This window comes from Ixodes scapularis, unplaced genomic scaffold (genome assembly GCF_016920785.2).
Source record: "Ixodes scapularis isolate PalLabHiFi unplaced genomic scaffold, ASM1692078v2 PGA_scaffold1__304_contigs__length_218370807, whole genome shotgun sequence".
NCBI classification, from domain to species: domain Eukaryota; kingdom Metazoa; phylum Arthropoda; class Arachnida; order Ixodida; family Ixodidae; genus Ixodes; species Ixodes scapularis.
This window is the reverse complement of record NW_024609846.1, coordinates 134,705,946-134,732,492: the sequence shown is the minus strand read 5'-3', so window position 1 is coordinate 134,732,492 and position 26,547 is coordinate 134,705,946. Positions and strand designations below refer to the sequence as shown.

The 26,547-nt window shown below is 45.6% G+C and overlaps 1 protein-coding gene across 1 annotated transcript in view; it reads left to right on the top strand.

Annotated features, from left to right (window-relative positions):
- LOC8053276 (peripheral-type benzodiazepine receptor-associated protein 1) overlaps nucleotides 1–26,547 on the top strand; it is a 196,290-nt gene that overhangs the window by 137,054 nt on the left and 32,689 nt on the right. The window contains exons 19-22 of the mRNA XM_042290344.1: nucleotides 12,817–12,898; nucleotides 14,169–14,480; nucleotides 16,162–16,338; nucleotides 17,169–17,317. Coding sequence (XP_042146278.1) covers nucleotides 12,817–12,898; nucleotides 14,169–14,480; nucleotides 16,162–16,338; nucleotides 17,169–17,317 — 720 coding nt within the window. The remainder of the gene's footprint in view (nucleotides 1–12,816; nucleotides 12,899–14,168; nucleotides 14,481–16,161; nucleotides 16,339–17,168; nucleotides 17,318–26,547) is intronic.

Here is a 26,547-nt window from a genome sequence, read left to right as displayed (position 1 = left end):
CATGCATCGTATCGTTATCGGGGGTATCGGAGTTATCGGAACCATCCACTAAAGTTCTCTATTTTATTTGTGGTTACCGGATAAGCAAAGCTGGTGGAGTAACTATATATGTATATATATATATATATATATATATATATATATATATATATATACATACATACAGGGTGTTTCAAAGGACTCGGGCAAAATCGCTCCTGCAAAAACTATTCATCGCAAAAAAAAAAAAAAAAAAGCTTGTGTCGGTTTGGTCTCGGGCCAGGGGCTCATTTACAAAAATTATTAAAGTGCGGGATAATTAAGTTGTTAATTATTTTTGCGTAATTCACTTTTTTAATATTGTGTTTAAGGGCATGGTTTCAATTATAAAATTGCTCAGCATCGTCGAAAAACACTAAATCAACAAATTGCAGAACGATAGTAGGCACGCGCATCATTTTACGCCTTTCTAAAAAAACCGCACAAATTCGACGGGTTTTTAAGTTTCGGTTTACTATAGGAGCGCATCTCGGCCCTGGCGGCACCGCGCCCCGTGGAGAGATAATGCAACCAGCCTCTGCTGCGTCGCGCCATGACGGCGCGACGCAGCAGAGGCTGCTTTCGTGGGGGTGGTGCACCAAATAACCCAATACCGAGATGCCCGTGTCAAGACCCCAGCTACGAATTGCCCGCGTTATTTGCACCGTCCTGAATATCCCCCGCTTTCAAAAACCCCTAATCAGCTCCCCCGGCGTCTCCCGCAGGCCTCGTTACGGGTTGAAGAAGATAAGGGCAGGAGGAGAAGACAGAGAGGTTAACCAAGGCAGCCTGCCTCGGTTGGCTACTCTGAGTTGGGGAAGGGGATGAGGTAGGACAGTCCCCGAAGGAAAAATCCATCAATGTAACCCTGTTTGGCAGTCAATGTTTTCTAGTGGACCGCTGAATGTGCCTGACTGTACGTCAAGCATGTCTGATTGGCCAACAGGTTACTCTGACCGACACTCAAACTCCAGTCAGACTCCGCTTGTCGGCTTTCTGATGGTTTCCTGGTGGCAGTCGGCCGCCGCGAAATGCCATCAGGATGTCTTGGTGGCGATTCTGATTGTACGTCGACTGTCTCTGACTGTACGTCAAAACGCTTTGACGTGCAGACAGACGTACGGTCAAAGGACGTAAAGTTCGTTCGGATACCACTATTTCGTCAAATTTATGAATACGAAAAGTAACCTATGCACGAGAAAACGATTTCGGGACGTGAGCCCATAAAACCGCTGACGTTAGAGATATGACACGCAACCGACCGACAACCTTGATCAGAAGTCCGCCGAAGCGCCAAACACGACACTTCGCTTTTCCCATAGAGGCTTCGCCGAGCTTTCATGAACGATCGCTCTCGACTCGTTTTGTTTGCCCGCTTGCTCCAACCTGTTGATCCTGCCCGGGCTCTACAATGTCTTATGTTTTAGTAGAATTTCTACTCGACAAGACCCAGCCTGTTGTGAGTTCCGACGATGTGAGGAACTTTAGCGGTGTAGTTGAAGACGCCAAGGTGTACCAGATCTACTGGGCCGGAGACGCGCGAACAGAAGGATCGTTCTACGACGCGAAAGTACTCTACATGGCAGGTGAGTAGAACTGAAGTACGGCGAGTGATGTACGAGTGCTTTGCATAACATGTTGACGGCTTAACTGCATTTGCCGCCGAAGCATCTCGTATAAAACGAATAGTCAAATCGAGTTTCCAAAGCGGTGGCATGGCATAGAAGAAGAAGAAGTTGGTCACGCAAGACGTACCAAATATGAGCTCCGAAGGAGTGTCTACAACGGCCCTTGCAGGCCGTGGATTTTCTGTTTCTGCACCCACTGATGAGTACCAGGTTGTATTGCCATCACTGCCGCGCGGAGCGCTTGCTCTGAACACCGTCATTCTTCACTGCGATAGCAAGAACCGCCCATACAGGATTGAAGATTTCAAACAAGAGCTGGAACGCCTGAACGTCCTGAAGGAAGTGGCTTCGATAGGAGCGTACCAGATGAACCACGTCTGGACCGTCACCCTTCGGTCATCAGCGGCCACGTACAGGTTAGTCTCGGCCAAAGAGCTCACGGTCAAGGGCAGACGGTGTCTTGTCATTGACCCGAGCAACGCAGAGGTCAGACTCAAGATACACTGGATCCCTTTCCACGTCTCCAATGATGCGGTACGCAAGGCTATGGAACCTTACGGCAAAGTCACAGAAGTCGCACGAGAAACCTGGAAAGCGGAAGGTTTTGAAGGCATTGAGTCAGCGACAAGACTTGTGCGGATCAACCTCAAAGAGGGAACGACTATTGACGGTCTACCACAGCAGTTACGGCTGTTTGGAGCGAACTCCTTGATTGTGGTTCCCGGGCGCGCGCCTTTGTGCTTGCGATGCAAGCACACGGGACATATACGTCGTGACTGTCGTGTACCGCTGTGCTCGGAGTGTCACCGCTTCGGTCATGAGTCAGACGATTGTATGAAGACATACGCCACTGCCGTTGGACGCCAAGAAATCGACCCGGTGCATGAACTGTTAATGGATGCTGACGAGGCAGAGAGTACGGCAGCCAGTACTGCCCCTGCAGCTCTCATCACTCCAGGTACAGGTGGGAATGCATGTCCCGCCAAAGAAAAAGAAGTGGCGGCTGGTCAAGAGAAAACCGTTGCTGTACAGAATCTGCCTCTGGCAACTGAAGTGAAGAGTATTCCAGATCCACGGGCATCTGAAACTGAGGAAAAATGCGACCTTGAAGACCAACAAACAAAAGAAGAATCACCAGCAATCGTTGAAGAAATGCCTGACGCAAGTCAGGTAAGCAAGAGACCCCTTGAAAACGTAAAAAGCCTGGAGACCGAAGACAAAGATCTTGAAGAGGAGGCCAAGTGGAATTTTGTTACCACCAAGAAAGGACGCGACAATGCAAAGCACCGCAACCGACAGAACTCACAGTAGCTAACAGTGACGGAAGCCTGGTAGGCCTACGAAGGAAACCCGACGACAGACAATTCGAACTTACAAAAGCATGGTCATAAGGCAAGTAATTCGGAAACGAAAGGAAAATAACCTCTACGGGTAGCTCGCATACATAGTATCCATAACTTTAAGGCATATGCGAAATGCAAGAACCTTGTTGTTTTGCATCTCTAAATGTTAGGGGACTGAATTCTAGCCATAAACAGTACCAGTTGCAACGGTTGCTAGCTCAAGAACAACTAGATATTTTAGCAATTCAAGAAACCAAAATGTCTGAAGATGAGCAAGTTGAACGAGCCTTACAACCATTTCTTCTGAAATACGAAGTGTGTGTCAGTCATGCCGTAGGTACGTCAGCAGGATGCTTCCTCTTCCTAAAAAAATCCTTAAAGCTAACTAATTTGTCGGTAATTTCTCATGACCAAGGTCGTTTCATTGTATGTGATTTCACTATGTCAGATCTGTACTGGCGAGTTATCTGTATTTATGCTCCAAATAGGACAAGAGAAAGAGAGGTTTGCTTTAACTATCTCCGTCAGTACTTGGAATGTGACCGCATTGTTGTATTTCTTGGAGATTTCAATTGTGTATGCAACGTTACAGATAGGTCGGTGCGTAGAGATACCAATGACAACAGCGCGAACCTTTTAAGCAATATGATCGATGAATGCAACATGGCCGACGTAACGGAAATGAGTGGACGGAAGGGACTGCTTCAGTTCACGCATTTCCAAGCATCCATGCATGCTCGGCTCGATAGGATCTACGTGTCATGCGACCTGATAAGTAATTTTCAAGAGTATAACGTGAAGTCTTTCTTTTTTACCGATCACTGCTTAGTAACGGCGACATTTGGAAAGAGAGCACGGTCGACGAACAAGTTCAAATGGGAACTCTGGAAGCTAAATGCAAATCTTCTCAAAGATGAAATTTTTGTTACTCACGTAAACGACTTATTCGAAAAGTATGCAGAAACAAATAGACAGTGCCTACTGGAAAGGTGGGAGAACTTTAAAGACGACCTCAAGCAAGTCGCAATTGAACGGTCAACTACTATAAAGGCAAAAGCGAGAGCTAAAGAGCGGCAATTGAATAGGGACTTGCACGTGCTTCACAAGGCAGAATGTGAAAATCCTGGCGCTGGGCTAAAGGACATACAATTCCTGAAGTCAGAGATTGAGCTCTTACATCGGGAGCGTTACGAAGGTGCAGTTGTGCGTTCTCGAACGAACAAATTTTTTTTTGGAGAGCAGCCTACAAAACGAGCGTTGGCTTCTGAGAAACAATACGCACTAGCAAAAGATATCTACGAAATCGAGTTTAATAATCAGATTACAACTGACATTAGCAGTATTGAAAAAGCCTTCGTTCTATACTACACCGAGCTCTTTGGGAGTAAAGTATTACGACCTAACTCAACAGGCCTATGCGGTTTGATAGCGAACGTTCCTCAGTTGCAAGATGACATAACGGAATGGCTCGAAGGACCAATCACGCTCGGTGAAATTGAGAAAGCGGTAGAAGAACTGCCCAATCACAAAGCGCTAGGGCCAGATGGAATTTCATCGGAATTCTACAAGAAGTTTAAAAATCGTAGTTTCACAGCGCTCCTGGGTGTGCTACGAGAAGCGTACGCCGTGGGAATGCTGCCGCCATCCTTCCTGAAGACTCACACCATTTTAATTCCCAAATCGGAGGACCCCGTAAAACTGCGAAACTTTACTAACTATCGACCGATCACGTTGTGCAATACTGACTATAAGATATTCGCAAAAATACTGACACGTCGGCTTCAAAGTGTTATTAGCCAACTAGTTGGTAGCCACCAAACCTGCGGCATTAAAGGAAGAAGTATACAAACAAATATTCATATCGCAAGAAGCGTGTTGGAATGTTGCTCAGACGAAACAAAACAGGTTGCCATGCTCCGAATAGACTTGCAAAAAGCATTTGACCGCGTCAGCCATGAAGTTCTTTCGCAGGTGCTGACACATGTCAAAATAGGTAAAGTTATCTTTGATGGAGTAAAAATGGCTTATAAGGGATGCACAACGAAACTCATTATAAACCATAATCTTACTACAAGCATCCCAGTTCTGTGTTCGGTCCGAGAAGGGTGTCCCCTATCACCACTATTGTTTGCCTTATACCTAGAACCCTTCTGCTTGAGCATCGCTAAAAGCGAGAACGTTCGCGGTTATAGCCTAAAGGAGGTTGAGGTAAAAGTCTTAGCTTACGCTGATGATATTGCCATTTTTTGCGCTGACAAAAAAAGTATTACCGAGGCGCTTTCTCTAACCAAGGTGTTTTGCAATGAAACTGGTGCAGCAGTGAACTGGGAGAAATGCTCTGGGTTTTGGCATGGCTCATGGGCAACGCGGCCAACCGAATACGAAGGCGTCCGGTGGAGTGATACGCCTTGTAAATATCTCGGTGTACCACTCCACCAATATCGTAATAGCACATCGTACTGGTCCGAAGTCACTAATGATTTGAAACGGAGAGTTTCAAAATGGCCGAATCGAGATTTGTCCATTTTTGCAAGAGCGACTGCATGCAATATTTTTCTTATTGCTAGGAGTATGTATGTATTGCAAGTTCTGCATTGTGCCAGGAAGAACGTGCAAAAAATTCATAGGATTTGTGCTTTATTTGTTTGGAAGTCCGGATCTGAACTGATGAGGCGAGACAACCTCTTCCGGCGTATTTCCGTTGGTGGGATTTGCTTACCACATTTGTATGTTCGACAACTTGTGTCGAGGTTTTTCTTCCTCCGAGATCAGGAACAGCCATTTCTTCGTACAATGATTCAGACAAAATTGGCTTGTCACTTCCCATCCTTTTTGGTTTCATCCGAGAATTTAAAACCTATGGTTGCCGTAGGTTTTCTGAAAGAAGTCGTCGACTCTTTTAATTTTCTATCTGCACGATTTTCACGGGAGTACCTTTCCAGTGTCAACAGAAAAGACCTTACACGGGCACTCTTGGACATACTTTTTCCAGTAGCTATCTATCGCGCATTGTTCGCAGATGGCCCAGGTCAGGATGTACTATGTCGAGTCAAAAAGATGTATATCCCTCCTGCAGTAAAAACTTTCTTTTTTAAACTACACACCGGAACACTACCTGTGAAAGTATGGATGAAACAAAGAGGAATATTTGTTCCATGGTCGGTTGACTGTTTATTGTGTAAACAACCAGAAAGTGTTGAGCATGTATTCATTGATTGTTGGGGCGCCGTACTATTTTGGGACATCTTAAAGGAGCTGTGCAACGATATTCAATTGGAATGTTTTTCTCTCTACACGAGCTTACTGGCACACCTGGGACTCTAGGATACTCACACGGAACGCCATTGGCCAAGGAACTGCTTTGTTGCGGTGTAATTTCATGGACAAAAGCGATCATTTTCATTCAATCTCTCCTTTGCAAAATTTGATGACGTAACTCGGGGATCGCAGTACACCCAAGTGACGATATTTGAATGCGGTTCATAGATTGGACCCGAGCATTGCGTGGGCACTCGACTTAGGCTCGTGACAATTGCTAGCTCGAGAAGCATTCGGGTTGTGGCCCGTGTCCAATCGCTGCAACGACGACAACAGCCGAGCCATAACAATGTCTGGAACTCACCGCGTGTCCTGCACTTTGCCAACCCCAGCGCGTGGCTATGATCAACACTGGCGGCATATAATCGGCTCCAGATCACGTGGCCGCTTGTTCTGGCTGCGAGTTGAGGGGGTGAACGCTGCTCATTTTTCTTAAATTTTTTTCTGGGACTTCTATTGCGTGGGGTGAAAAACGAATGTGTGTTTCATAGGTCATTAACGTTAGTGATCCGTTTTAAGCGGTATTTGTGCACAGTAGAAAAATTGTTGCACAGCTCCTTTAAAGAGGACATTGAAAAAAGATCTGATTATCACACCCTATTACATTCGTTTTCTTCCAGTTGACAAACATGAGTTGGTCCCTTACGACTTATTTGTGCTTCTGGGGCTTTTCAGTATTTGGAAATCCCGCATGGCTGTTAGACACGCGGACATAAACGCCCACACCGTGGATGTATATTTCATTGAACTTGTCACGCAGATTAAGAGTATTTATGCCCCCGCCGAGGGGACCCCCGAGTGGGCACCTTTACTAGACACTCTCATTCAAATGAAGCAGGTGTAATAACATTGTAATGAAACCTTTCTAAAAGTAATTCTTCCATCAGTCACATATGTGCTATAGTTGTTAAAGATCACTGTTTGGGACTCTTTTGAAATGACTTTTTGTAAGTGTCAGTGACATGTTCGTGCTGAACTTTACAAGCCAACGACGCGGATGTTTCATTCTTTTGTACTGATTAGAATGAGTGAGAACTGCGTGTATGTCTACGATGTATCATACCTCACGTGTGTTCATACTTCACCATTCATGTTAGGATGTTGTAAATAGTGTGGTGAATGCTTTTTGTACTTGAACATTTTCAAATATTTCTGCAAACTAAAAATGAACTGTTCAAAGAAAAAAAAAATGGCATGGCATAGGGGTTAAGATGTCCGATTTCTACGCTAGTGGTCGCGGGTTCGATCCGCGGTGGTCCTGCTTTTTTTTTTTTTTTCTGGAACATTTTGTTTTATCCCGAGGCATTTGGTGATATTTAAGAGTGCGTATAGCTTTACTCTTATATAAATGCTGCCCTTGTTGATGAAATTTCCTTGGCAGTGGCAGTCAGACGTCACCTGATGGACCATCAGATGACGTCTGATGGTCCATCACGTTCCACCAAGGCTGCTGACTGGCAGTCAGTGTCCCAAATTACGTACCTTGATGGAATTTTCAATAGGGTCGCATTCCGATTGTCAACCATAACACAGAAACCTGGAAAAGCAAGAGTTTCAAGTACAAGACGGAATGGTAGAAAATTTGGACACTAAATACCTAGAAAAAAAGAAAACGTTCGATGACTTCTGGGACCGAAAATAACTTTCCAATCTAGAATGTTGAGAGCAAAGAGTTTGACACAGTAAACACGAAAAATGAAAGAATGGCGAAGAGTAGACGCGGATTCAAATTTATTTATTTGTTTACTTAGTTATTTATTTATTAGAATGCTGTGAACCTTTCGGTCTTCGCGGGAGAGAAAAAGTACAGGACACACAAAACAGGAGATTTTATCACGCACTTCACCACTGGAAGCGAGTGACGGTGGGCTGCCTGCGCATGCTGAGGACATAGATTTCCAGATGCGAAACTTAACTGGCCGAACAGTCCTAGCATAAAAGGCCCCGATGTCATCCACATGACCATTCCAGCGCAGAGTATTAGCCAAGATAATTCCCAAATACTTAAATTCTTCAATGCCTCGTATAAAGTAGCGGAAGGTTAAGACCTTTCTTGTTTGTAATTATGCAAGAGACGATCTTACTAAAATTAGTTACCATACCCCATTGCTTACCCCATAATAAGTTTTCTCCTAGCGACTGGTTGAAATTTTCCTGGTCCTGGACTAATGCCAGTTAAAAAAAAAAAAACATACAGTCGTCTGCGAACAATTAAACTTTAAAAAAAATCAAAATTAAAAAAAAAAAATTCTGGAGATGTTTTAGCAGCGGTTTTCACGGCATAGCAGGGGTGATAAGGATGATTACAGAAGTTACAAAAGGGGGAATCGGACTCGGGGATGTTTACATTCGGGGGAGGCAAGACGGAGATTTTGACGGCAGGGATTTTGACACTTGGGGGAAATGCACGTGGCATTTGGGCAGTCTAGGGTAGTAACGCGTTACTAGTAACGCGTTTCTGTAACTTCGTTACTTTTTAGGTAGCTTGTAACTGTAACGAGTTACTTTTTAGAAATGTAACTTGTAACTGTAGTTCCATTACTTTTTTCTGAGGTAACGATGAAGTAACGGCGCTACTTTTGTCGTTACTTTCCAGTTTTATGAATAATATATCATTGAACGAGTACAATCTAGACATTCTTTGCACTTTCCAAATTGTCTTTTTTAACATTTCGATTGTCAAGTTGACTTGCACAAACTTGTAAATACGTTCTTTTTAGCGAGTCACTATCCGAATATAGCCACGTGTAGATTTGATGCAAATAAAATCTAGTTATCTCTGCGCACGCGCGTGTACATTGTGACTGAACACTTACATCTTAGTGTCTTGAAGCGCTACCTATGTTGTGGTTTTTCTTTTTTTCTGCGCAAACGCTTTTTAATCGGGTGAATCAACCGTGAAACAACAATACACGCGGAGGGCACTGCGCATGTTTCGTATTTTGATTAAAGCCACTACTACTTAGTGCGCATGTTGCGTATATTGATGTGCGCTAATACACCGGATTGGTGTCAACAGTCGAGGCAAAATTTACTGCTGTCTGCGCGGGGTTTGTTTTTGGCTTGCCGGGTACAAATTGCAATATGTCCAGCGACTCTATAAATCCAGCTCAGCCGTCAACGAGCCAGCAATGTGCTAGTGCTACCACGGATATAGGGCATTTGTCTTGGGTCCGCGTTTGCACCCGTGCAATTCCTTCCAGCGCGCCAGTTGAGCGCCTTTTCAGCAAAGGGCAGGGACGCGTTCGCCACCAAACGATGGAAACCCACAGATAATACTTTCTCGAAGCAACTGCTGCTAAGCTACATTATAAACTAAAAAGCGCACTTTTCTAATTTTATGCAATAAAACTTGGTGAGGGGCGTTTTCTAGCTTTTCCTAATTTTTTTTTTGTGTTATAGAAAAGTAACTGAGAAGTAACGTCGTTACCTTTTAAAAGTAACTAACTGTAACGAGTTACTATTTTATTGCGGTAACTGTAACGCTAACTTCGCTACTCTTTTCTGAAAGTAACTGTAGCTGTAACGAATTACTTTTTAAAAGTAACTTACCCAAGACTGCATTTGGGACGGGGGAATTGCCACCGGGGGAATCGTCCCACAACCTCTCGCAGCATACCCGGCGTGGAGCCTATTGCTTATTTGTACAAATACGCCTCATAAAAGAAGAAATCATATATTAGATTTGTATTTGAACTTCCGATTATTCGGCCACCCCTAACTACAATCGAATGTTGAATATGTTTGCACGGCCGGGGGAACTGGGCAGTTACGGCCACTGTTGGCGTGACCTGACGAGAAAACTTCATAATTTTATAAACTAAGCCCTGAGACAAGAAAAATAATGTAGCGGATGACACGACACAAGATTGCAGGGTTCAGTTTATGACGTCTTATGAGCAGCTTGCCTGCATCTCTTCCTTTCTTGTAGTGCTCCTTTTCTTCGCCGCTAGCCTTGCAATGAAGTATCTCGGAAATGTACCTTTTATTGTAGTCCCCGGGCACTGCAAGCAGGACCCTTGCTCAGAGTTCTTGTCTTTTTATTTGCCGACGGTGTACTGAGCTAGGGCAGTTGATCATGCCGTATTTACTCGAGTAATGAACACACTCTATGTGAACGAAAGCCGCGCTTCCAGTGTACCAGAGAGGGCATAGAGCTAATTATCAACTTCTGTAATATATATATATATATATATATATATATATATATATATGTATGTGTGTGTGTGTGGGGGGGGGGGGGGGGGGTGTCAGGCAGAATAGTTTGAGAACAATGGACCGGGAAAATGTAATAAGCCACAGATCCGTACTTCCGGAGTTGCTATGCTAGGAGTTTATTGTATGTATTAAGACAGTTTCGCCTAGAGGCTCGGCTTCATGCCATCTCCTGACGAAGCCGAGCCTCTCGGCGAATTTGTCGTAATACATACAATATAATTCTAGCATAGCAACTCCGCAAGTACGGATCGCTGACCTATATATCTATAGCGGTCCCCGCTCGAAACGTCGTAATAAACTTCGAATTAGTAACTCCGACAGTACGCATCTTTGACTTATTAACTTTTCCCGGTTCATTGTTTTTAAATTTACCTTACTTTACCTATATATATATATATATATATATATATATATATATATATATATATATATATATATATACCGGATGTTTTTTTTTATTCGTTTAGGTTAGTTTAAAAAAGCCGTGAAAGCTACACTTATACGGTTTGTGCAGGTGGGTTATACGGCCAGGCGGACATTATGTGGGTGGCAAATCTTTGCGATAAGTTGGCTACTTAATTAAAACTCGTTAATTGACTTTTTAATTATTGAAAAGACATATGATTCCAATTAAAAACTTGTAGAGCCTCATCGAAAACCCCAAAATCAACTGTTTTTAGAAGGATATAACGCCGGGGCAGCATTTTACGGCGTTCTGTAAAAACGCTCCATTTGGACGAGTTTCTATATTTCGGCGTCTTATCGGAGCGCATCTGTGCGCCCGTGGCCCTGCTCCCCGGTGGTCGCGGCGCGAAGCCACCCCCTCGCCTCCCTCGTAGAGCGGAGGGAAGTAGGGCACACGTGTGTTGCGCGTCTCAGGCAGGTTGGTTTTACTTACACGGCCCGCCTGGCCGTATAACCAACCTGCACAAACCGGATAAGTGTATAAGTGTAGCTTTCGCGGCTTTCTTTAAGCAAATCTGAAAGAATAAGAAAAAAACAGCGTGCGTGCGTGCGTGCGTGCGTGCGTGCGTGCGTGCGTGCGTGCGTGCGTGCGTGCGTGCGTGCGTGCGTGCGTGCGTGCGTGCGTGCGTGCGTGCGTGCGTGCGTGCGTGCGTGCGTGCGTGCGTGCGTGCGTGCGTGCGTGCGTGCGTGCGTGCGTGCGTGCGTGCGTGCGTGCGTGCGTGCGTGCGTGCGTGCGTGCGTGCGTGCGTGCGTGCGTGCGTGCGTGCGTGCGTGCGTGCGTGCGTGCGTGCGTGCGTGCGTGCGTGCGTGCGTGCGTGCGTGCGTGCGTGCGTGCGTGCGTGCGTGCGTGCGTGCGTGCGTGCGTGCGTGCGTGCGTGCGTGCGTGCGTGCGTGCGTGCGTGCGTGCGTGCGTGCGTGCGTGCGTGCGTGCGTGCGTGCGTGCGTGCGTGCGTGCGTGCGTGCGTGCGTGCGTGCGTGCGTGCGTGCGTGCGTGCGTGCGTGCGTGCGGATAAGTGATTTGTTGGGAAAATGCGATCTGTACGAATAACGTTTTCGTGTGGTCTCGTGACGACATTAGAGAGTTTTCGTAGATCGTTTTCGCCGTCCCGCAAGGCCCTCCGCAACCCGCTACGATAGCAGGAACTCCACAGTCAAGGCTATCGGCGCGCAGGCGCAGTAGCAACTTCTTCGTTGCGGAACGCTTAGCGGAGGGGGCAACGCGGTCTACGAAAACTCCCTATTATCTCTGTCCCGTAAGGGACTGGACTCTTCTTGTCGAACGCTATGATTGCCTATGGGCGTGCTCCGCGGAAAAGTGGACGCTCAAATTTTTTTTTCCTAAACGATGCATATATTACTGAAGTCAATTTAGTATTTTTAATTGTTACTGGTTGAGCACAAGAAACTGTTTTCCCCAACGGCAACTCGTAATTTTTTTCCAACTTCTTTTTTTTTTTTTTTTTTTGCCCGTACCGCGTTGTGCTTCGTTGAACCTATATAGTATTTGAGAGAACGTATATGACAGCTTTTAATTTGCCACTATGAACTTGCCCGGAATAATTTTCTGCTTGGCTTCAACCCAGCATAAAACTACAATTTACTCTGCGGTAAACAAAAAAAAAAAAAATTACGGTGATTGTAGTGCATGCTTTATTAATCTTGATGAATTGTTTAGCTCCAAAAAATTTCGAGCTTCTTTCCGCTTGTTATTCTTTTTCACACCCCTGCAATTTTAGCTGTAATTTAGAGTTTAGGAAAGAATGGGTCTATCGGCGCGCTCTACCGTACTATTTCCACCATCTCTTTTTTTCCCGCTCTTTGCGCAGCCGCACCGAATCAGCGTGCGGTCAGTGCTGACGTCCGGCCAACATTCCAGGGACGCGGCCTGCACCATTGTCATCGGCAAAAGTGAGCCCCGCATACCTCCGCTTTCTTGAATACTTTCACCGCAGTGCCGTGGTACTTTTCCCTAATCGTTGATATCTTTTGCCCCCTGTACCGCTCATGCATCGAAGTTTTCGTGAAACGACAAATAAATACCTCACTGGAACCGCCGTGTACAGCTACGATCTGTTACGATCCTGGTGGCTCGTTCTAAAAGCGACAGAATAGCGAACGAACGGGGTTCAGTACCGCTAGCGTTGAGGCGTCTAAACCCGTGGCTGCTGGGGTTTCTGTCACTCGTCCTTTTCAACATTTCTGGGTTGATCAGACAAGCGTATGACCTTTCTCTCTTTTTCTGGGCTGAGAGTATTCCGGATTCCCTTTGTATTGTGACGGCCCTGCTGTGAGATGGAAGAAGTAACTTGAGTTACTTCTTCTGTGCATGGCTGCAGTTTTGTCTCTTTAGGTAGAGTAAAATGAAAAAAAGCAACATATCGGGAGCATAGAAGCTGATTCCTTTCTTTTACCCTCTCGACGAGTCACTTTAACCACGCTACTGGAGATCACAATTTGATAGCAGTTCGTGAAATCTACGCAGGTTCATTCAGAGCGGAATGTGCACGCTCTTCAGCACTCATCTTGACGAATAAGCTGCAGCTTGGCTATGTACAGGGTGTCACAAAAGAAAATTTACGCGGTCTTTTTTACCGCAAAAATAAACTAGGCATCGCTGGACGCTCATTCTCCGCCGAAAGGTAGCGCTAGAGGTCACAACCATATGCCAAAGTTTCAGCCCGATCCGATAACTTAATCAAAAGTTATAGGTGATTTTTTGAAAATTTCAATGGGAAAATGGAGCCCATTTTTGCCCGTTTTCGGTTTCTGATGCCATAGAGCCCCATGTGTTCGAAAACTCAGTCGGCTGCCATTTTCCCATTGAGGTATTCAGAAAATCACGTATAACTTTTGATTAAGTTATCGGATCGGGCTGAAACTTTGGCATCTGGTTGTGACCTCTAGCGCTACCTTTGGGAGTAGAATGAGCGTTCGGCGACGCCTAGTCCATTTTTGCGGTAAAAAACACCGTGTAAATTTTCTTTTGTGACACCCTGTAGATAAGCGCGTGGACAGGCACAGTAAGAGACACGCCCGCTCAACTACTAGCCTCTTTAGTGAAATAGTGTACTTTCACCGTTGCTTCTGTCGACTTCTGGCGTACAGCTTATAGCGAGTAGTTTCGACTCACTAAGCGGGGGCGATGAAGCGTCTGCAACAGTGCCCGACGTGTTCGCAGACGTTCCCCTGGCACCGAGCTGCGTGAAGGCGTCCAACGTGACGTCGACGGCGGCTGCCATCAGCTGGCTGCCGAGCAACTCCAACTTCAGTCACGTGGTGGCGGTGAACAGCGTGGAGATGAAGTGCCTCAAGCCGGGCTGCTTCCGGCACCTGGTCTCGGGGCTGGCGCCCAACACGTCGTACCGCGTCAGCGTCAGGGCCAAGCCCGGACGACTGCTTTTGTGCGGCTTCCCAGACGACTCCAAGGCCGAGACGCGCAGGGTCGCCGGCATGCTCACGGCATTCGTGGACTTCCGGACCCTTCCCAAAGGTGAAGCCCCGGTCTGTTATAGTAGTTCACAAAATGAGAACGGCGGGGAGATCTTTCATTGGTCTCGCCTCCAGGGCCGGTTTTCTCGAAGCGATGGTAAACCCATTTTGGTAAACCACGGTGCCTAGGAAAGGAAAAGTACCTAGGTACTGTAATAAACGGCGGGATATAGGACAACAATAATTATTTTTGATTGGGCAATAAGATGCGTCATCTATCGGTGAAACAAGCCAGTCATTTTGTTTATCCTCTATTTCCGCTGGTTGTCATCGATCTAGTATGGTATTTTAAGTCAAAATGTAGTAATGTTGTACTTGAAGACCAATTTATTTGCTTCCGATGGTACGAAGAAATTTTAGCTACTATGCTATAGTTTGTCGACGAATATTCGAAATTGTAAAAAATATTTCCTTCAATATGTTTCGCCATAAACAACGCATAACTTTCCCGTGTTTCTTCCAGTCTGGCAACGCCGGTGCTCTAGTCTCGTTTTCGTTCCTTGCGACGCACGTTTCTGCGATTCCTGCTGATCTCAACTGTTTGCTCTCTCTTCCGTTTGCCCAACCGATTCACCGGTGACGAGAAGCTAAGCTTCTCGTCACCGGCTTCTCGTCACCGTTGAATTGCTGGCCACCGGGGATATGTAGAAACCTCAATGCTGTCGGCATACTGTCGCCGCACTGTGAACAAAAAAAAAACAGTACAATGTCTCAGCTGTTCACCCCGAACGAAGACTTTATCGAGGATAACCCCCTTTCTCCGCAAAGTAATCGCTGCTCACGAGTTGGCGTGCATAGTGTAACAAATTAAACGTCTTAGTATAAGTATATACCAACACTCGTTCGCAAAACATTCTTTTGCTCACCATAAAAACACTTGCAAGGCTTATGAACCGTCATATGTCTTGGATCCCGGACTGCTGAAGAGTGATGCGTTTGCAGAATGCTGCGGTCGGTTAGTTTAGTAGTCCCTCTGAACTACCGCTTTGCTTGACGTACTAATTGGTTGATGGTGAGTCATTAATATAACAGCCGGATCGAAATGAATGTTCAGCAGAACCAAGCAGAACTACTAGCCCTCATTAAGCGATGTCGCGGCCATTTTGCTTCTAGGTACTGCTCCTCCCTCGGCGCCCCTGCTCTTACAGTCACGTGACCTGGAATTCCCCCTTCTAGGGACAATAGTTAACTTTAAACCATGGTTCGTGTTCGAGAAAACGGGCCCAGGACGTGCTTCATAGCTTCGAGAACACTTCGGCATGTCTCGTGAGCGTCGAGCGCGCGCGCAGCCAATGCATGGCGGAAGGCAGCCAGAGCATGCCGATGGTCGGGCATCCGAAAGAGACGCCTTTCTAACCCTATTAGTGACTATTGTTGACTGCTGTCACCGCTGTGAACTAGCCTTTTTTGTGTTATACCGATTGTTCGACGCATCTATTACGCCATGTCACTGCACGCGGGTGTATCGAGTGTTGTAACCGTCGTAAATTCAACGAAAATGGACGCTTGGCACATCCGTACGTTACTAGTAAAAGACGTGGCGACCATTATATCCATACAATGTTTGTGGGCGGTGCCGTTACCGTCGATAAAACGCCGCACACCGACTCGTTGGATGAAATGGCAAGCGGCGAACATAGAATAGGTTCGTCGGAAAGCTTTTGTGGATCCGCTTCTCGCAGGCATCCCGGACCCCCCGATGGACATCCAGGTGGAGGCGGGGCCCCAGGAAGGCACCGTGCTGGTCACATGGCTGCCGGTGACCATCAACGCGGCCGGCACCTCCAACGGGGCGCCGGTCACCGGCTACGCCGTCTACGCCGCCGGGAGAAAGATTACCGAGATAGACAGCCCGACCGGTGAGCGGACCTCGCTTCTTTTTGCTCTCTTTACCATCGTCCTGGCCATCATCCACACCTAAAACATTCCTTTTTTTGTTCTTCAGATTTTGTCTATACTCTGTTTCACTTGAAGAAAGTCGTTGCAACGATCCGATGTGACCGATCACACAGTGCAAAAAGTGTATCGTCAGGGCGCTAATTGCACTTGTGAGTTTGCTATCACTGACTCGACTAATAATTTAGAATGAATGCGCCGCACTCTTGCGCTTTTTCTCGGCGCGATTGCTTTGGCCGTTGATAGATAACGCGCAAAGACAAGCAACGTCATGACGAAGCATTTTTTGCATGGTGTGATTTAACTTCATCGGATCGTACCTTCGGCTGCAGTCAGACCTAAAGTGAAACGAAGTATAGGAGGATGTTCACCCCAAACTACTGGCGCGTTGAAGCATATTTCATGGTCTCCTTCTATGATCGGGAGTCGTAGTGGACGCGTCCTGCAGTCGGCAATAGCGCTTCGTGTAGGAGCGTTGCTTTACGACATTATGAGTACAAAAAGAGAAACCGGAGGAATCGTAACATTTGTGGTAGCTCTGCAGTGGCGGTGACGGAAGGAAAGTGCGACTTGGGTTCCGAATTAGAAGAGGAGCGAGCGAGAAGGAGAAAGGGAGATTAGAGGGATGACATATGAGAAAAAAATGCTTCCGAATGTCTCGGTTTCAAGAGGTCACGCGGATCACGCAGCGTTTTTATAGCGAACTGTGCGTCTGGACAGTCTACGATTGCCACAGCGGCGCCTGCGACGTAGTGGTATAGGTCATACTGAGTGTAGGGGCCTGGTGTGCCAGGGGACCACGCACTGCTGGAGGTGGGGCCTCTCCTGCCCTTGCACACCCGCAGCGTGACGGTGCGCACCAAGGCAGGGGACACCCTCTCGGCGGACTCGCTGCCCTGCCTGGTGCCCGATGACCTCGTCCACGGCACCAGGACGCCAAAGGTGAGCCTTCCCTCCCTTGAACTTGTATACGAGGTATTTTCGCATAGCGACTAGCTTGTTTGTATTTCTGGAGATTGAGGGGAAAACAAATTATGAACTCGACACAATGATATCAATGAATTACTGCGGACGAGGAATGTGCTTAAATCGCATTATGAGCCGGACTGCCCTTCTACAGTTTTTGATCAATAAATCTGTAAATAAGCCTGAGGGGTGTCTGAGTTTCCTTAATCCTTTTTTTTTTTCATTTTTAGGGTGCTATTAGAGATTATTTTTAGATCTCCTATAAGTTAGGAAACAAAAGATATTACCATGGTTATTTCTTACAGAGACTGTCCGGAGTCACCAAGAGATCACGAAGCGTAAGGCAATGCAAATGACTGGTTATTGATTGGTCGTGATGGCTTAAAAAGCGATTGTATCGGCGATCGTTAATCTTTTCCGTAATGCCGAAAGATGATATCCGACTCACATCTATACTTGGTCTAGTACTCGGGCGCCGACGACTGGCAAAGCGAGCCAACCGGAGCCGCGTGCCTTGTGTATATCGCAGAAGGTCGTTGAGGAGCGTGCTCCGCTGCCTCAGACGAGTCAGAGCGCAGGTAGCGACTCGGAGTCCGAGACGGAGATGGCAGCTTTGCTACACCGGGTCAGGAGCAAGGCACGGTTGCTTGACGCAAGGCCACAGGTACACGGCCGCCGCGCCGGCTGGTGTGTCTGTCTGGACGTCTCGATGGCCACGTTGTCGGATCGACCCCTGTTTTGTCCACGGCGTGCTGTCCTCGCCAGTCACTGAGCATCCTTTGTCAGCAGCGGTGTCCGGCACTGAATTTACATTGTTGTTAGAGTCATGTCGTTGGAAGTCACTGACCACTGATGAAACATAGGCGTTGCTTCCCATTTCTGGCTTCGGGATTCGATGTTCGTATCGGCAAATATCATTGACTGTGGAGCGACCTGGTGACTCAGCACACCCTGTGTTTCTTAAGCTGGCAGTCACTATATAACGACATATCTTGAGATCAATCATCAAGGTTCACTGGGGATGTCGAATTATACAGTAACTATAGTAGTTTACTTCAATACATTTATAGGCGAAGAAAGCTACGGGTAAGAGCATGTTGCCCTAAACGGTGCTAGCACTGCACCAGCGCGCGTGCTTTGGCAGGGACGCTGAGAGCCTCAAGATCCCTCTTGTAACGTTTACTACGTTACCATTTAAAGTGAAACGGAGATTCCCATACAATAAATCCATACAAATAAAAATCGTGGTGTCGCTCATGGAGGTTGGAAGCTTCTGGAGGCGACATGACACCATCAGAGATGAAGCCAGAAGTGTAAAGGGAGACGCCCCCCACGATGACCGATACCGCAGTTGTTTTAGTCACCCTGGGGTGCACCCGAGGGTGATCGAAAGAGCTGTGGTTTTTGTCGTCGTTGGGGGCGTCTCCCTCCACACTTCTGGCTTTACCTCTGGTGGCGCCATGTCACCTCCAGAAGCTTCCAACCTCCATGGTGTCGCTTGACGTAATGCAACGGGTTCTCCGCTTTTACTTCTTTCTACCTCAGTATATTTCCGGGAGTAAAGCGCCAAGTTATATAATCTAACGACTCTTACCGAATTCCTTTGAACAATGATGATTGTGAAGATATCTGCGGCACATCTTGTTTACATTTGTTCGCACATGTCTGAATGAAGGATGTTATTTCCCCAAGTGTCGCCTGTCTTCACAACCTGGTATCTTGAACGCACTTCAGTGGGCGCGTGTTTGTTTGTTTGCATACTATGTCATAGTTCACCATCCGATTTTGTAAGTCAACAGTGCCTTTCTTGTGCATCTCTACGTGAACGCACTTTGTATTCAGGTGCCCTAGAAACGTTTCTCTGTGGACTGAGTGAGTTTCTTTCTTCGGGCTAATGAGGCTGTTGAATAAACATTAGGGGTATGAAAATATCAAAATTTTATGATACAAATCGAATATGAAGAATGCAAAAAAGCTGACTTTGTGTATCGAATGAAATATTAAATATCGAGATAACTATAAAAACAGCAATATTTTAGTCAGAACATTAGGCACAGCTTGTACATCTTTGGAGCTCAGTAAATATTTTATGCAGCCAAAATGGGCATAGCCCCGAAGAATTGCATGAGATGCAAAAGTTCGGAAAATAAATGGTTTATAAATGTAATTCAGAAAATTCTAAATTAATTTTGCATTAAGCATGGAAAAACAGGAACTACTGCTAGTAATGTTTTATTGAGCTCTTCTCCAAAAAGAGTATTTTCAAATAAAATTATTTCTCAAACATTAAAAAAAATTAAAAAAACAATCTTTGTGGGTCTATAACGCGATAAATGCTTTTGCGAGCAGGATTTGTTTCTTCCTGCTTTTTTGCGCCCAACCGCTGCAGAGATGCGCAAGCGTGCGGATGGGCGAGGTGTGCCCGCGAGCTTGGGCGCGCGCGGTGTTTTTGTCCTATACGCCTACAGGCTTACAGCGTTGGCAGGTTTTTTGCATGAGGTTGTCGGAGAAGCGATGACGGTATATTAACTTTTTTTTTTTTTTTATATAGGCTCTGCGCGTTTGCGGTACACCTCATGTGCAGGTCATTCGTTCTCTACCCGAATATTCGTTACTGTGTCGAATATTCGACTGCCGCCGAATATTCTCCCAAGTACCGACTAGTGAATTCCAGAATCGAATATTAAAAATAATTCGATTCGTATTTAAAATTTGGAATATCCGCACACACCCTTAATAAACATCTTTATCTAGCTTTGAGACATGCACCGGACACTGAATCTGATGTCGCATGGTTTCAGCGTTCTAAGGGTTGCCGCGGTTGAGGTTTATAACATGTTCTTTAAGCTCGCCACTTTTATAGATCGCAGCAATTGGTGTTTCGTATGCTCTGCTGAAAGTGAGGCTCGTAGGAGTTTTGTTTGTGTTTAGTCTTGATCTCCTATATACGCTCCAGCTTGATTCTGCACATGCTATGGATGGGTGATTTAATCCCAAATCGTGCAAGAAAAACGATGTATACTCAAAAATTCTTAAAGAATATATGTTGGTGTGAAATGTGACTAGAAAACTGAAAATTAGAACTATGAAAAAACTTTACTCTTTAGTTTTTGCCTTCGAAAGGGAGGAAGATAGGTCTCGATTTTTGCAGCTTTCACGAACGACACATTTAGGAGTCTAGCAACGTTCTGATTCTTTTTTTCACAATTATAACTATTTTATTGCTTTACAATTTTTTATAGAAGGGTTAAAGTTCTCCAGAAGTGTTTTTTTTTATTTATTTTATAAAATAAATTTATTTAAATTTGCACCTTTGGCAATAATGAGCCAAGTTTGAATAGAACTAGCTTTATATATACAATTATTTAAGGCATAAGAAACTAAAATGAAAGCTTGTATCTAAGCCTGTTTAAAAATAATAATATTGCTAATTCAAATATAGTTTATATAGAAGCAACAACACAAAACTTGAGAAGCGAAGTTAAATGTACAAAATTCAATGTAATTTTATGAGTATACTTTTTATTTAGTTTTATTTCTTATATTAAAAGCTTTTCTGTGCGCTTTTAAATGTTCAATAAAATCCTCATTAACATATATGGTTTCGTTATATTACGCGGTGCGTTTGAAAATACATATTTGTCTCGCCAACCTAAGATGAAAGGATATGGGGCGTTTGTCAAAAATTCTACGCAATATTTATTAGGGGTGGGCGATGTATCGATTAACGCTCCGATTAATCGATTAATGCTTTAATTTGAGATCAAATTCTTAACCTGTTAATCGGTTGAATTATGACAAATCAAAACAAAACAAGGAAACATTATACGCTTTCCTCATCTGGCAAACTTAAGTTGAACGACAAAACACAAACAAAAAAAAAAGCAGATTTTAGCCGAGTTTTAGAGTAGTCAAGTGATTTTGGTCATGGACTTTATGTATCTAAAGTCACCAAGTTTGTTACCAGCGACATTCTCTTTCCATCCAAAGCCGACGGGCAAGCCGCGTTTCGCGTCCTTCAGTGGCGGCGGTCCGGCGGAAGAGCCTAGCGGCTTTTCGCGGGTCCCATTTCGGACATTCCGCCGACTGAGTTTCCCTTCAAACTAGCGAGAACACAAAGTGGGACGACGACGCGTCTACATCGTTAGCGGGGTCGAGCCGTTGTGCGGGCGGAGCTGTCGGCAGCCGCAGAGCCCGGAGGGGCCTTTCCTCGGCTCACGCCAAACGCACGCTATAGCTGTGGATTGACGGACTCGGCGGGCGTTGCTTTGAAAAGATTTTGTCTACAAATGCTTTATTATCTTACGGAAAACCTGTCAAACGTCCTATATATGCGTGTTAATCTGATATGACAACGCTTAAACGTAATTTAAGTCAGTATCAATATCGGTAGTTTACTAAGTAAGCAAACTGAACGTGCGGAAGAACCCCTTACCATTTTAGTCTATCAATACGATGCATGTACCAGTTTTACCGAACTGGATGTGTACTCGAAACCTATGAAAACTACGATCATGATAAAAAATAACTAATATATAAAAAATGGGAGCCATTTCACTCTGCGAAGTTGGATGACCAGCGAAGCTGTTTAGCACACGACACAGGTGTGACACAGAATTTTGAACGAAGGTACGAACACATTTATTTTCTTGATTAGTGGTCATCGTGACGAAAGGTACGCACGCACACGTGCCGCCCGCCGTCACCGCTAACATGCTCGTTGCCGTTCCCGCCGTCGCTCTTCGTAGGCCAGTTGCTCTTCGGGAGTTCGGACTTTACGCGGCTTCCCCATAACGAGGAGAGAAGTGAAATTGAATATGGAGATCGGCAAGGGCCAAGCTTCAAGGAAAATGCGGGGATTGGTGTTCCATGCGGCGCACGTGCACGCCTTCCCCGTATAAAATATTCCGAGTAAATAACCGAAATAAAGCGTTGATGAACCCGTGTGCAAGATGCCATTTGTTTTAGGCTTTAGCTCTAAAACAGTTACTGCTGCATGCGCCAGCACGTGCGGCGAGTGGGTGTGGTGCGAGCGTAGTGTTTGGTCACGCACAGGACAGATCCACGGTACCCTATACTTCGTTTCAGCTTCGGTCCAGACGCAGCCAAAGCTACAAGCGCGAGCTCCGGGCTTTCAGCATCCCTGCCAAGCACGCGCGCTCGTGCAGTGCAAGCACTGTTCTGGGCCACATGCGCGCGCTTTTAGCATCGGCTGCGTCTGGACCGAAACTGAAACGAAGTATAGCCATAAACAGCTTCGCTGTAAAAAGGAAGTGACAGAGTTATGTGTCGTAAAATAGAGGTGCAATTATGGCTTATTTTCAAACGCACTGCATATTGTGACGAAATAACACATGTCAAAGGGATTTATTGTGCCGGGTGAAACAAGGAGACGGTAGGCTCTTTAAATCGACCGGAAAATTCGGTTTGTTAACCTATCGCGCTACGACCTTGTGCACCGTTGCCCACAGATGGTGCATTTTTTTCGTAAAATTTGCAAAGAGCGAACTTACCTGAGGAAAAAGTAAAGAAAGAAAAAGGCTTAGCTCCTATGGAAACGCAGCGACGCCACCGGTCTGCAATCAACACGGCGCCGTTTCGCACGGTAGACAAGAGATGGCGCAAGCGGTCGCGACGCCAACTGCCGCCAACGAACGAGCAGACGACGCCGAGAACCGGCGTTTTTAGCAGACAAGGAACTGCAGTTGCTTGTTGTTACCGCGCCTGTTTCTGTTTCTGCAACTGTCGCCGTTTGCGGAACGCGCGCCGCTTTTGATTCGAAAAGATCGTCTGCTAAAAACGCTGGCTCTCGGCGCCGTACGCTCATTCGTTGGCGGCGTTCGTTGCGCCATCTCTTGTCTACCGTGCAAAACGGCGCCATGTTGATTGCAGACCGGTGGCGTCGCTGCGTTTCCATAGGAGCTAAGCCTTTTTCTTTCTTTACTTTGTCCTCAGGTAAGTTCGGTCTTTGCAAATTTTACAAAAAAAAATGCACCATCTGTGGGCGACGCTGCACAAAGTCGTAGCGCGATAGGTTAAGAAACCGAATTTTCCGGTCGATTTAAAGAGCCTACCGTCTCCTTGTTTCACCCGGTATATTTAAAAGCACACAAAACACTTTTCATGTAAGAAAATAAAAATAACGATATGTTTAATGACGATGACTTTTCTATTTTGAACTTTTCTTAAGTTTACATTATTGCCTCTTCTATATAGGCTAGATTTAAATTAACAATATTACAATTTTTAAGTAGGTCCAAATACAAGTTTTAATCTTATGTTTCTTTAGTCCTAAATAATTGTACATCGAAAGCTAGCTCAAACTTGGCCCATTATTTTCAAAGGTGCAAAATTCAATAATTATTTTTTCATAAAATGAAATAAAAAAAACACACACTTCTAGAGAACTTTGGCCCTTCTATAGATAGATTCAAAACAGTAAAAAAATGTTATGTTTGTAAAAAAAGGTTCGAGGTACACCTAGGCACTTATGAGTTGTGAATGCGAAAGCATGAATGTTGCTCCTGCGCGCGCTCTCGTGAAGTGGTCGCGCCGCGCTGACATCGGCCGTGCGACCACTCTGGAGTCTGCCCGAGCGGGCTCTGGGAGCCCCGCAGCCAGCCGATTCCTTTTACCGGGGCGCTGGCGGTGCAGGCCCACAGCGCCATAGGGTGGCGCTCGTTGAAACTGACACGCGCCAGCCAGGGGGGGGGGGGGCCTATCCATCAGATTTCGGCTTCACTTTTGGAGAGGGGAATTCAGGTGCCGTTTTGCGTGGCTTTTTGCGCGGCTTCAAAGCTGGGAGGCGTCAGATCGCGGCTTTACTTCGCTACATTGGGAGAAGTGAATTTAGCTGCGGTTTGGCGCGGCTTCAAAGCTGATGACGTCCGCTCGCTACATAAAAGAATTAATGCTCTAGCATAAAAAAGATAATAAAAAAAATTTGATTTTTGCGAGATTCTAAAATCTATCACTCGTGAAAGCTGCAAAAAGTCGCAAGACCTACCTTCCGCTAGAAAAAATTGTAAGGGTGCGGGCGAGCTGGTGAATATTAACCATGTTCAATTAACCTGAGACGGAGTTTGAGACGTCGTCCTGTCTATTTTCTTTCCCTTCTACGTTTTGATGTTTCTTCTCTACCCCAGTCTCAGGTTAATTGAACATGGTTACTACCTTCCGCCCTTTCGAAGCCATAAACTGAAAAACAAAAAAGTTTTCCATGGTTCGAATTTGCAGTTTTGTTCTAGTCACACATTTCCCACCAACGTATATAAAATTTTTTTTTCAAACTTTTTTGATGATTCGTTATTTTTCCTTGCACGATTTGAGATAAAATCACCAGGATTCGTTTCATTGCGCTGGCTAGCGGATCTTGTTTGTTTAAGTTTAGAATATGCCCTAAAGAGTTCTGCCTCCCTGACAATCGATGGATCTTTTTTTTTCCAGTTGGATATAATAACTATTTTGTAATATATAAACTAGCTTTGGGCTACCATATTTCTTTTAGAGAGAGAGAGAAGGGGGGGGGGGAAGAAGCGAGATTGAGGGAGGTAGTCGAAGTGTAAAGTTTGTCCAGATTTCAGCGAATATTTGTAAGTTGTAAAGAAGTACGTTTTGGAGTATATATGTTTCGAGATTCAATTTGAAAATAATCCCAATTTATTGAGTCATTTAAGGAGACCATCGTACGATATTAAGTGTTCCAATTTTACCAGCTTTTACCTAGCTTGTGGGTAGTTGAAGATAACCACTCAAGCTTAAAGCACTGGATATCCTGACTTATCCAAGTACCTCCTTCGTTTGATCGTGCAGCGGGCGCTCCTATTGGATGCCGGCGACGCGTTGCCCCTTTTTATTCATGGCGCATCCCACATCCAGACGCGCCCACTCCTATTAGGTAGTCTGCTGCGGCCTCCGGTGACGCGCCGCCGTTTGATAGCAGGCTCCCATTGCATGGTCCATTGTAGATGCCGGCGCCGCACCGCGTCGCCAAACTAGGTTGGCGGCCATGCTCCGAAATATTTTACTCAAAGACGTCAAAGCGCGCACCATCTTGGACGTACTTGTTCATAAAATTCAAATTCACCAAGCGCCTACTGAAGCTTGTCCATTCGCAAGTTTTACGACTTATAGGTGGCGCACGGGTGCCTGTCAAAATGGCTTTCATCTGGATGATCGTTGTAGAACAGCAGTACGAGGCTGGGTCTGAAACGCGTAAGGTATTCTAGTTTTGCTATATACGAGCAGTATTAGAGCCTTGCCTTGTATTTTCACGCCAGGAAGGTGTAGGCAAGCCCATTTATTATGAGGCCAATCATCCAGGAGCTAGGGAGCGCGATTCACACGCCTCGGTACCACTATCGCTGAAACTTGCGAATAGGAGTAGAGAGCCAGAAACAGGACTTCCGTTGAAAAATTAAGCAATAGGTATAGCGGGCCATCCATCCTTTCTTTTCAAAGCTTTGTTGTGATCTATGGTGATCGTATGCGGCTCGAATACTGGGCACGGGCATTGCGCCCCTGATGGCAACCATTCAGGATCGCGTCCGCGAAAAAACATTGTTGAACTATAACATTGTTGGTATAGTTTAACACGTTATAGTATATATATATATATATATATATAACCGGGAAGAAAAAAACCTTTGGTGAAAACAGGTGTGTGTGTGTTTGTGTGTAAATTTTGTCTGATAAAATGGGGCCTATTTCCATGAGCAGACGCCATTCATCTCCGTGTCTTTGGGGCTTCCTGTCGTCGCCATTTTCTTGTGAAAGCGATAGCTTTTTAACCAGATAGTTGTGATTTCTGTAGCTCAGTTACCTTGTCCTCCTTTGTAGCTTTACACTTGGGTGGAGATTTAGTGATCGACGATTCGTGGTATATTTCTGCAGTAAGAAAAATATATTGTTCTCTTTTCTCCCAGACACACGGCACATTGTGCAATTTTGATTTGACATACTTTTCTGAGTTCGAGCGGTTCTGACAGCCCTGCACCTTCAGGGCAACCTGGGGATCCAGAGCTTTGGACCAGCTGGCCCGCATTCCAAATCGTCCAGAGTCATTTCTACCGCGAGTGGCCCAAGTGGAATTGGTCACGCGAGCGGTGCTCTGCCGCTGATAAAAGGCCGTCGCTACCTACGAGCGGCGAGCGGAGGCTTTCGGGATGGTGGCGCGGGCGATTACGGTGATTTAATGTCTACATGTC